A 12458-nucleotide genomic window follows, 5' to 3' on the forward strand; every position below is an offset into this window, starting at 1 on the left:
AGGGACTCCTGGTCAGCCAGAGGGGAGACCAGTCTGCAGGGCAGAGAGCAAAAAGGCAGAGATGCAAAGGAAAAAGAGAGAAAGGATTTATTATACTTCAAAGGCCCAAGACATGCCAGAAGACATTCAATTCCATTAGGTGTGCAGTAGAAATGCTGGGGTGACAACACTGCTGGGGTCAAGGTGTCCCCAGCAAACTCCCCAGCACTACTCCTGCTGCCCAGCAGCCACGGTTGACACTGCAGCAGTGAACTGTGCAAACCCACCAGGTTCAACGCCCTTGTGCCTGCCCTGGCAGCAAACACGCCACTTGTAAAAGACACAGCAGAGTGCAGAGCAGAGGTGGCCAGGTGCCCCCAGGACAAGGGAGCAGAACACCAGGCCAGGCCCAGAGAATGGCCAGCAAGAGCCCCGAGGTCCTGGCACAGAAACGCTCACCACAGTGCTCCTGGGAACCGACGCTGCAGAGCAGCACCTCTGCCAGGAGGAACCACTGAAACACCCGTAACGGAGACAGAGCACTGCCAGTCTCTGGGACACTCAGCTCCAGAATATAAACATAGTTGAGGTTTCTGTGAAATAAAATTCACTCCCCTGGAACTGACAGGGCCAGCCCCATGTACCCGTATACTCAAATACACACACGCTCTCTGGTCAGGGACCAGATGACTCCACAGCTTCCACACATACAAAATGAGAAAGCTTTGCTTTGCCCAAACTAAACTACCTCCTTCCGTTTCTGCACCTCCTGTGCACAACCCCTCCCCTGCTGGGTTACATTCAGTGCTGTTACCTTCAAACCCTCCTAAGCACAGCTCCCTGAGCGAAAGGAGCCCTTGGGGCCATGCTGTGGGGCTCACAGCTCCACACTGGAGGATCCTCGGTCACAGCAAGCCGAGAGCAAGCAGGCAGGTTACACTGAGTCCCTGAGCCTCCTCCAAGCTTTACCTGACACCAGGAGAAGCTGGGGCAGTCACAGCAGCCCGACCCCGTGCAGTGAGACCCACCAGAGGACACAAGTTAGCTCAGACAGAGGAAGGACATAGCAGCAACACAGGTGGATCCTTCATGATTCTGGCAGTAGCAGCTGCCAGCAGCAGTGAGGAAAAGGTCTGTTCCAGGGCCCAGGCAGACCCCTGCTGCCCTTGTGCATAGCTCAGGACAGAGATTTTGGGGTGTCTGTGCTCAGACACAGAGGAAGATGCAACCCACCTTCCCCTGTTCCAAATCACTGGGAGGGGCTGAACCACAAGGCTCTGCAGCCCAGCCTTCTCGAGCCTCCCTGGAGAGAGCCGGGCCAGGGTAGATGATGGGCAGCAAGTCCTTTTTGTAGCCAGGGGCTGCCGGCAGCACCAGGCAGCACTTCCAGCACGGGTCCAGCCTCTGCTGGGTGTTGCCACACAGCTCTGCCAGCAGCACAGTCCCCGGTTTGCTGGGGTATGCTCTGCAATCTGCAGTGACCGCCAGGCAGCACCGGGGCAACCAGCACCCTTCCAAACGTCAGCAGGGCAGTGCAGCGGGCCGAGGGCGCTGGGTGACAACCAAGCGTCACCAGTCCCGTTCTGGGGGCTCCCGGTAAGGCAGCCCCAGCTGAACGAAGACATCTCTCTCGGTGGGGGTGGGCAGAGTACGGCCAGATGCCACCTTGACGCCCCCCGGGCCCCGCACGACGGCCGAGCTGAGGGCGTGCTCCGAGAGGCTCATGCCCTTGGTCTTGGCCAGGGCCCGCATGGAGCGGTTGAAGTGCGCGGAGCCCGTGAAGTAGAGCAGGGCGCAGGCGAACTCCCGGTACGGCACCACGATAATGTCCAGCCGGCGGTGACGCCGGGCTGGCCCGGGCAGGCGGCACACCCCCAGGTACTTCTTCTGCTCGCCGTTGTCCTCCTGACTCACCAAGTCGTCCGTGAGGAAGCCTGAGGAGAAGGAACAGGCAGAGAGGCGCTGAAGGGTAGAGATTGGCACCCCCACCCCGAACTCCCCCCTTGGCGGCCAGCAGCTGAGGGGGCCGGGGGGCTCAAAAAGGGACCCCCCCGCCTCAGCCCCGCCATCCTCAGGCCGGCAGAAGCAGCTGTGCTGAGCTGCAGCAGCACTCCCTGCTTGACACTGGCAGTGGAGCTGCCACTGAAGCAGGACCTGGACCAGGGGCAGTGCTCTTAAGGACTTAAAAGATGTCCTGTCCTTGGGAAAAGCCGCCACCTGCCCTTCAGTGAATGCCTTGCACCTCGCTGCCTCCTGGGCTTGGCCACACGATGAAGAGCTTTGAGCACCACGTGCCTGCCCACAGCCCTCTTACCGCTCCTGCGGAGGCTGTCAAGCAGCTTGCTGAACACCCCACGGTGAGACTGCCCGTCTGGGTGAGTGACCAGCACGTCCACGTCTCCACAGGTGGGCTTCCCCCGACGGTAGGAGCCACACGCCACACACACGAGCCCAGGCTTCAGGGCCAGGGCAGCTTGTCTGACCTCCAAGAAGAGAAAGAGGGATGAGGAATCAGAGATCAGCCTCTTCATACCCTTTCCATCAAGGCAGCAAAGGATCTTGTGCCTGCCTTGCAGCCTGCCCTGCATCTCCAGTGTCTCTACACAGAGCAGACCCTTGGCAGGCATGACAAGCTGCCCCACCATGGAGGCTGGCCTCCCGTCAGGAGCCACCTGAGCCACCGTGGCCTCCACTCAGTCCTGCAAGCACCCAGCAGACTGACACACAATACAGTGATCTACCCCATCAGTCACCAGTTCTTGGGGGCACTGGGCTGGAGCAGGGTTGGGAGAAGCAGGAAGATGCAGCCATGCTGAGGAGGTAAAGTACGGCACAACCTCTGGTTTCTCTGACAGCAGGAGAGCAGTTTTTTAGCTCTCCTGTAGGCCAGGAGGGTGAAGCTCACCAGCCCACAAGGAGAATCAGTTCAATTTGAGATGGTCACAGGTCCTGTTTCAGAAGCAAGGACAGGCTCATAAAGAGTCTTCCCAGCAGGACCCACGACAGCAGAAAATCTACAAGTGTCCCTTGGAGTCCCCTCCTGCCAGGAGCGCTGCCTTTGCAGGAGAGCTGGGCTTCCTGACCCAGAAAAAACACAAATGTCCCAGCAGACCAAACAGATGCCACCGTGTTGCTGCCAGCAATCACACACGTATAATCAGAACCTCTCCTAATACAGCCACCCCCAGGGTGGACCCCAGCTCCTGTTTTGTGCAGAAAGCGCTAATTCTGATGGCTTCATTCATTAAATGCTTAAGAAAGGCTCTGAAGACCTTGGACGGGAGTGAAGTATTATTGGTCTGATTGTGCCAATCACCCTGCTGGCAGCAAATAATTAGGGGCTCAGCAATTCCCAGTGACGAGGCCATCACAGAGGCTGGGGTTCAGGAAGGCAGTGTCCATGCCCACAGCCCCTTGTCCCTCTTGGGGATCATCCTTCATTAGCAAGAGATAAACCCATTAACCTTTGCCCCAGAGGTGCTCCAAGAAGCCACAAGCCTTTCTCATGCGGAGCAAGCCCTCCTCTGGTGTCCTTGCCCCCCTTCTGGCTTTAAATGAAGATTTCTAGAAAACTCCCAGCCCCACCCGAGAGCCTAAAAGCTCCTCAGATCTCACTGTGACAGGCAGCAGAGACAGTGACTAATCCCTCATTCTCTCTCCTGGGCCTGGATCAGAGGTGTGTGCGCATCTATGGAGGCAAGAGCAGTAATCCCATCAAGATAACAATAGACCCACCCCCAAGAGCCAGCTCCTCAACCCAGCCTGCCTGGGAAGGGGACCACTCACCACCAAAAAGGCTAATCCGGCACACGGGACTGACACCCCAGCAGGAGCCTGGCAGGAGTGTATTCTTCGTGGCCAGGCCCTGTGGCCGAGTGACAGGGTCACGCTGGCTGCTGCTTCCATGGTGACCAGAGAGCACAGGGGTAGCAATGACGGTGTGCCCCCTCGAGCTCTCTGCTCACATTAGGGTACACTGGCTTAGCACCCCAGGACCCCCGGTGTCACGGTGTACTAGAGCAAGCAGCACCCATCTGCAGCCTGCATCCCCCTTCGCTCCTGGCAAGGATATCCACGCTCTGCCTGCCCACTGACAGCCAGGTCACAGCGTGCTCACAGCTTCCTTTGGAGAAGCAGCATGAGGGAGACAGCTCACGGGCCTTGGCTGAAACCAAACCGAAGCCTTCCTACAGGACAAAGTAGGTGCCTTTTGTGTCCATGCCCGAAAAAGGGTCCCCCAAGCACTGGCCTGCTCAGAGGAGAGGCTGAAGAGCTCAGCCGCAAGGGGCATTCCCAGGGCAGCGCCAGCAGCGACCCCAGGGCGAGGCCCAGGGTGGGGCTACTCACGGTCTGTTCTATCTCCGCAGCCTCCTCCCGCGGCATGCGCTCCAGGAAATCCGCGTAGTGCTTCAGCCCCACGGCCTGCTGGCTGCTGAGCGTCGCCCTGCCGCGGACCTCGTCCAGCCAGCGTCCGGAAGCCCTAGCGCAGACCGCGCGGTGCCATTCACACGCCTGCCGAGGCTTTGCTCTTCCCACACCTCCACCACGACTCGGGGAGACTGTTCACCCCGCCTCGAGCCCAGGCCACTCACAGCTTCTGAGATCATGTGCAGAGAACACCCGGGGGCCTGGTTTCTAAAAGGGATTTAGGCAAGCCCACTACCCACACACACCTCTGATCTCCACCCCACAACGACTCTGAATCTTAACTAGACCTGACAGAAGGCTACTGTTTTTAAGGCTCTACATTCCTGCAGCTTGAAGGAAAACACATAAACACAGGTAAAGGAACACCACCCAGAATATCCCAAAGAGGGAAAGCCCACATGAACACAACCATATTTTTAAGACAGCAAAGAATCCAGTCACAAGCCAAGCACTACAGGAGACCAGGCTTCATTAGCTCTGTGCTCAGGAGACAAACTGGAAGGAACCCATCCCGTGGGCTGGGCTGCTCCTGTTGGCACAATTACTTCAACCTCATTTCTGCAACTTCCAGACGAGGTGGATGGCTGCTCTGACAACTACAGGAGCTAGCCAGGCCAACAGGCCAGTAACTGGAGGAGAAGCTTTCATGGCCAAGATGTTCTGGTTCAAGCCTGGCTCTTAGCAGTGCTCATTGCCATGAGCGGCATGAGATGAGCTCCATGCAGTGATGCTAACAGAAGAGGCACTGTGTCACTCACTCCTCCTATCACACACCTTTGTCCTCTGCCCCCACCTAAAATCATCTCAGCTGGGTGTACTCCATTCTCCACAAACATACCCCCAACGGGACCCAGCCTCACAGCTCCTCCCATAAAACCAGATTCAAATCTCACCTGTGGATACTGTCTGTAGGAAACTATTTGTGAAAGTAATTCTCCTACACTCAGCAGCTGGCCTCAAACTGTAGTGTGAGAACCTCTTGTCTGAGGCACTAAACTTACCTGCTGGTACCACATCTGAGCTGTCTTGACCCCTGCTCCCCAGATGTTGGAAAACAACTCCAGCACAGGCACACTCTCACTGATGTGATCCAGCTTGCGCAGGTGCCCACTCTCCAAGATCTCCAGGATCTTCTCTGCCATCCGCTTTCCAATCCCAGGGATTTTACAGGCTTCCTAGCAAGAAACCAGAGTTGAAGATTACAGACAAACTGGCGAGCTGCTACCCACTCAGAGCCTGGTTAGCCATTTGATCAGTGACTGTTAAGTGGCAGGACTAGTTCTGCCCAGTGGTCTCCTCTCTAGCCCAGGCTTACACAGGCTACGTTGATTCAATGTCAAGGGGAAAAGGACAAGTGTGCAGAACAGGACTGAAACACTAACACACTGCACAGCTGAGTTCTCACAGTCACTGAGACTCTGATCCAGTTAGTTTTATATATTATCTTGAATGGTGGCCAGTTGCTGGTTCGTAAGAAGAAGGTGAAAATGTCCCTGCATTGGGCATGGGGAAGGCATTTATCTTATGAGTGCTCAGATCTGGCCCTAAAAAGCTCGGACTTCACTTTTCTGCTGTTCTGAAAACACTGCAGGTAGTCAGTGAATCCCAGCTCCCACTTGCTATACAACTTCACCAAAGTCAGCACAGGAAGGAATTCCCAAGGCCTGATGATAAGCTATTCTGTGTACAGAAAGAGGAAGAGATCTGGCTTATAACATAGATAGGATGCTGGGTCTACCTCTCTGCTCCACCACCCTGGGAAGGAGCTTTACCTGGTAGGAGGTCACTGGTTTGTGATAGCTCTTGAGCGCATTGATGGCTTTGGCGTAGCCCAGAGCTCTCCATTTGTCCCCCTGGACAGAGTAGGCCTTTGCCAGCACTTCCAGCTTCTCTGTGATGCACTGGTTGTGATTCTCCTTCTTGCTGTTGGAGGACTGGGCACAAACCCACTTGCTGGCAGGTTGGGCCACTGCAGAAGAGCTGTCACTGGTCTCCTCTGATGATTTCACAGGGTAGCAGCCAGAAATCAATGCTTCCAGATCTCCCTGGGTGACAACAGAATCTTCTCCTTCACTATCTTCATCATCACAGTCTTTCTTTAGGGAGAAGCAGAAAAGCAGCCATGTGAGAATAAATACATGCTTCATACATGTCCCCCTGGCACAGGCTCCTCCCAAGAGTAGGAAGTCGGAGCACTAACGAACCTCCAGGGCATGCAGTGCTCAAACTGCCATCTCCAGAAGTGGTTGGCTATATGCACACCTTAGCTCTTCAGGCCTCATGCTGCTTATGCACCTCTTGAATCTATGAGAGCATCTCACAAAGCACAGGAAATTAGAGAGTGCCGTCCACCTGTGATCCAAGCACACGTACACCTCCTACAGCCAAGCCAGCAAGACCTAGCTGAGGTAAGACACTGGTTAAGTGAGCAGCTGCAGCCAGCAGCATGGTATCACAATGCTGAAGTCCCTGGCTGGGGGAGATCCTGCCTCACTACTCCCACAGGAGAACCTTTCACTGGTCTGGTGGCTGCAAAGACACATCTCTCACATTCAGACTGCACCTTCCACCTCACGATGCAGATGACAGGAGATAGGCACTGAACGCTGTCACAGGCACAAAATCTTAACAGGGTAGTAAATTACAATCCCCTCATTTTGCCCATGGCTATCTGCAAGAGAAAAGGGGGAGGAAGGAATGACACAAAGGACTCCGCATTCCTCAGTGACAGAAGAAAGAACCAATGTATACATTTGCTGATACCCTCAGCATTAGGATGCCTCTGTGTGGACTTAAGAAACAATGAGCCTTGGCTTCAGGTAACGAACAAAAGGGGATAGAAGTGGGAAGCCGCAGAGAGGCTTTGTAGACAGCTTTGCTCACTGGGTCCCCCTCTCTCCAGATGTATAAACACAGGAATCCATGAAGATCCAAGAGCTTCTGTGCTGTGGAAGTAACCCTGAGCAGCACAGGGCTGTTTGACATCAGCTCAGCAATTACATGTGGCACCCAAGTCCTGTTATGACTTTCTGCAGAGCATCAGCCTAATTCACTCAGAGCCATATCCTTACAACATCTGGTTTTGCTAGCCAAGGAGGTCTGGAGACACGATTCCAGCAAGATACAGAGCTGAAGTCTTCAGGCAGAAGAGGCAGGACGTTCCCCCTCTGTAATCTTGTGTTATAACTCTGAAAACTGGGTCGGACTGAGGATTCGATAGACTAAAGGAGTTTTGCTAGCTCTGAAATACAACCCTCTTAAGACACTGTTCCCTCTGAGTGTTCAATCTGAAGTTAGTAAACACCTTAAAATCATTTAAGGAGCATGTCATCCAGCCACAATGCAAACAACTCTGCAGCTGGAGTATGCAATTCCCACCCTCTCGCCCAGCAGTGGCACATAGGTGAAACAACACATAAACCCCCAGTTCTCCACACATCATCAGCAAACCTGAAGGACTCTTTACAACCATATGTACAAAACCAACCAGTCCCCTTAGACTGATCATCTAGTCCAACACCCCTGGATCATCTAGAGTACATCACCCAGGAATACATCCAGGCAGGCCTTGAAAGTCTCCAGAGATGGCGACTCCACCACCCCCCTGGGCAGCCCATTCCAGTGCTCTGTTACTCCCATCGTAAAGAAGTTCTTCCTTATCTTCAGGTTGAGCCTCTTGTTCACCAGCTTGTGACCATTGCCCCTAGTCCTGTCATCAGACACCACTGAGAAGAGCCTGGCCCCATCTTCTTGACACCCACCCTATAGATATTTATAAGCATTACTAAGATCCCCCCTCAGCCTCCTCTTCTCCAAGCTAAACATCCCCAGCTCCCTGAGCCTTTCCTCTTATGAGAAGTGTTCCAGGCCCTTGCTCATATTCATAGCCCTGTGCTTGACCCTCTTCAAAAGTTCTTTGTCCTTCTTGAACTGGGGAGCCCAGAACTGCACACAGTATTCCAGGTGGGGTCTCACCGGGGCAGAGTAGAGGGGGAGGATGACTTCCTTCAGCCTGTTGGCCACGTTCCTCTTAATGCAGCCCAGGATGCCAGTGGCCTTCTTGGCTGCAAGAGCACACTGCTGGCTCATGGTCATCCTGTTACCAGCTAGCACTGCTGGCTCATGGTCGTCCTGTTACCAGCTAGGACTCCCCAGGTCCTTTTCCCCAGAACTGCTCTCCAACAGATCAGCCCCCAGCCTGTACTGATGCATGCAGTTGTTCCTCCCCAGATGCAGGACTTTACACTTGCCTTTATTGGATTTCATTAAATTTCTCCCTGCCCAGCTCTCTAGCCTGTCCAGGTCCCTCTGGATAGCTGCACAGCCTTCTGGCCTGTATTTCAGCTTTACTGTTGTAGCTGGGTCTCAAGAGTGGTTGGTACTCCCTTTAAAGTTAATCTTGTGGGTCCTCCTCTCCTTCCCAGATTCACAGAGTCCTAAACCTGGGACAAGGGACTTTACTGAAGTGTCTACAAATATTGCTTTTGTGCACAGACTAACAGGAAATATCCTTGCTTGAGGGGATTTAAGAGAAAAAAAAAGGCTATAAGGCTTCAGACTCCAGCTGCTGTCTGACCACCCAAAGTAAACACAAGCAGAAAGCAGGGCAGATACCACAGAATCCATAACAGTACAAAAGATCCTTTTGCCTGTTAAGTGTGAGATGAGTTAATAGTGACCACTACTGAATCCGAGTTACAAGAAACAGTAAACATAGAGTAACTGCAAAGGCGATGCAGTTAAGAAGCAGCCACCCCTGCCTAGAGCATGCTGGATGGTAAGTCTGGAAGGAAAAGATCCCCCCACCCCTTATATTCAAGAGAAAGCCTAAAATAAAGGAGCCCTCAGTGGGCTGCCAGCTAGGGAGTGACTACAGGGGGCTGTGAAACAAAATTTGGGATTATGCTAGAAAATGGATGCCAGCGTTACAAGGCAGCTGCTGCTCTAAGAGGTTGGGTGTAACTCTGCTACAGATAGATTTGAATGATGCCAATACCCAAAAAGAACTCAACAAACTCAAGAAAAAACACAGAGAAAGGAAAGAAAGCTAACAGCAGGTCAGAGAAGCTGACTCACAGCAGAGGCCACTAGTCACCCAACACAGATATTTTAAGCACACAACCACAATCGTTCCACTGACAACTTGATCCACTGCACATGTGTCTGAACAGGGTGCTTGCCAAGGAGTGGAGAATGGGTCAGTATGGTTCAGGCAGGAACATGGGATGAAATATCAGAGACAGCTTCCTGAAAGGGAGATATTCTCAGCCAGGATATAGTCTTCAAAAGGACACAGAGGAAATGTGATCACCAGAGTGAGCCTTGGCCTGATCAGAGCAACAGGATTGCTTCAGCTAGAATTGTTCTGACAGGGACAGGAATTTAAAGGGCGTTGTTTCTGCTTTTAACACCTAAAAGGGACAAAGAGAAGCACTAGCCATGTCCACAGCCTAAGTCTGCTGGCACTGATCCACTGAAACAGCCAAACACCTTCCCTTTGCTGAGAAAATCTGGCATTGTATCCCTGCAGGGACGCTCTGATCCAGGAAAAGCAGCATGCAGGAGCTGTTCACAAAGAGAGGGCCTGTACAGAAAGCCTCACCTCAGCCAGGCGCTGCTGTCCAAGGGAGCCCAGGCCTTGCTGCAAGGAATCCTCCACCTCTGCTTCAGTACTTGGTTTCATTGCTCCCTCCTCTGCTGGGGGCTGGATCTCTTCACCATGCAGGACCTGCTGCTTCTGCTCTTTCTGCGGTTCTCCGGCCTCCAGGTACCTGCCGCGGATCAGATGCCTTAGCATAGGAGGAGGAGGACTCCTCAGCCCATGGAAGTTTGACTGAGAAATCCTTCTGCATGTTTTGGGAAGGAGCAAACAACCCATATAAATTATACTCTCTCAGATCACAGAGTAGTTACACAAGTTTTGGCTCAATTCCCCAATTTCCACCCACCTTGCTGACCTGCAACTTCCACTCCTATCTACCTCACTCTTAGACTCTTTCTTCAAAACTTTGCCAAAATATTTTGATCCTAGTCTGTGGCCACCTGCTACTCGATTCTTTATCTACTTTTGTGCCTAGTTGTCAATTCTCCCTCTACTTTTCATCTGCAATCAGTAAGAAACAGCATTTCCTCCCTAACACTATTTTTTTAATCTCCTTGTTAGCAGTGATGGATTAGGAAGGGGGACGTGTAGCTAACTCCTCCTGTCAAACCTCCTCTTAGCGCTTCTGGATTCTGAACCACGTTTTGTTACCCCACAAAATGTCAGCTGATCACAAAGTCACTAAATTTCACAATCTGTATGGGGAAAAGTGATTTCTGAGTCACACCCACAGAAGCTACAAGGAGCTGCAATCTGAGATTTTGAGCAGAGGTCAAATTTTAGTGCTGTGCAGTTTTGGATATAAGTACTGTAGGGCAGAAGGACAGCGTGGCATCTGCATACCTGCGAGGGATGAAGACACCATAGCCAGCAGTACTGAGCAGCTTCTGGTCTCTGATGCAAGCACTTAGCCAGGATGCCTTCACTAGCTGCAGCCCTGAAGGTAGCTTGGTGAATTTCAGGAGCCGAAAGGCCCGATCACAGTCCATGTCCTCAGCCACAATGACATGCGTCACCTCCGAGGAGAACTGTCTGTGTACAACGCCCCCATTCTGGACAATCTGCTTGTGGAAGATCTCTGCCCGGGCTTGGCCGATGCCAGCTTGCAACACGTATGCAGTGACTGGTTTCAGCCACCCTGCTGAGGAAAATACAGAGGATGGAGGTCAGTGACAGGGGAAACAGTGTCCCAAACCAGCTATGCTACATATCTCAAGTAGGACTTGATAGCACCAACAATGGCAGGCAGTCTTTCTGGGGCACCAGCTGGACACACCACAGCAACCTGGCCACGGTGTCTAGAGAAAACACATGTGGGGACCAGACATTCCAGCTGTTGGGAGAATGGCACCTCCAGCTTATCAAGCTGAGGTAGGAGCATTATGTTCAACATCGTAGGCATGCAGGACTTACCCCCAGGTAGGTCTGTTCCTTCTGATTTTGAGATCTTTGGGGGGATGCTTTTCCCTGGGTCATCCTTCACCTTCTTCCTCTTGGGAAAAGCTTTGACAATCCCTCCTGGCTCCATAGGCCTGATGGGAAGTTCAGCAGCAACTGCAGAATACCAGTAAAAAAAAGAGATACCGCTTACAACAGTGTTACACAATCACAACAACGTAAGATTCACTCATTTTGTTCACTAACTTTGTTGGTTTGGCATTTAGTTTTTTTTTTTGTTGTGATCTTCCAAAGACGGTTACCCCGAGGGAGGCACCTGGAAACAAGAATTTCAGCCCACAAGGTCAGAAAAATCCAAGTTAGAAAACACCAAAAAGCCACTCAGAAGACCTGCCTGAGCATTTTAGAAACTGCTAAACCCGAGCTCTTACATGAGAAAATATTCAACTACTTTAACATTTTGGAGCTCCTTCCTTCCCAGCCAACAGAATCAACTTTATTTCACAGAGTTTTCTTGAGCACATTCTCATGAAGAGGTAACATCTCTCCTGCCAGACTGAAATCCAACAAGATCCAATCCAGTCACCAACAAGAAGAGATAAAGCAGACGACCAACAACAAATGTTTTGTACAGCCACAGGAGGAAAAGCCCCAGCTCAGCTTCAGTTGAATACAGCAAATTAGTGAAGATTAACTACTCAAGTCCAGTACAGTAACAACTGTAGCCTTACCATCACAAACCTTGCAAAGGTGAACTCTGGAGCTTTAACTATCAGCCCAGACCACCTGGAAGTTCTGCTTTCCACCACAGCCCAGGCAAACACCCGAATCACCATATATCCCAACAGCCCCTTCCACTTGGCTGCAGCATTAAGCCAACACAAACTTGAAGGTTTCCCCTTTGTGCAGCACTTCATATTTTGCATGGAGGTTTCTTACACGTAAGCCAGTAATAAGCTTGGAAGAGCTGAAAATGGTCCCACCTGGCTGAGTAGAACTTCTCCCTGTGGTCACCTTCTCATCCAAGCACTAAACACAGTCCTGTTGAAGA

General features: G+C 52.2%; 1 protein-coding gene across 1 annotated transcript; it reads right to left on the reverse strand.

Moving 5' to 3' along the window:
* Window positions 1-1454: 1454 nt before the first annotated feature.
* Window positions 1455-11537, reverse strand: POLL (polymerase (DNA directed), lambda). The gene is given in 9 exon segments (XM_008937662.1): window positions 1455-1913; window positions 2294-2462; window positions 4327-4443; window positions 4445-4459; window positions 5409-5582; window positions 6180-6503; window positions 10010-10178; window positions 10853-11150; window positions 11423-11537. Coding segments are annotated over 9 exon segments (1746 nt in total). The 3' UTR covers window positions 1455-1548.
* Window positions 11538-12458: the final 921 nt, after the last annotated feature.

The sequence above is a fragment of the Merops nubicus genome, unplaced genomic scaffold (assembly GCF_000691845.1).
Source record: "Merops nubicus isolate BGI_N331 unplaced genomic scaffold, ASM69184v1 scaffold36993, whole genome shotgun sequence".
NCBI lineage: Eukaryota > Metazoa > Chordata > Aves > Coraciiformes > Meropidae > Merops > Merops nubicus.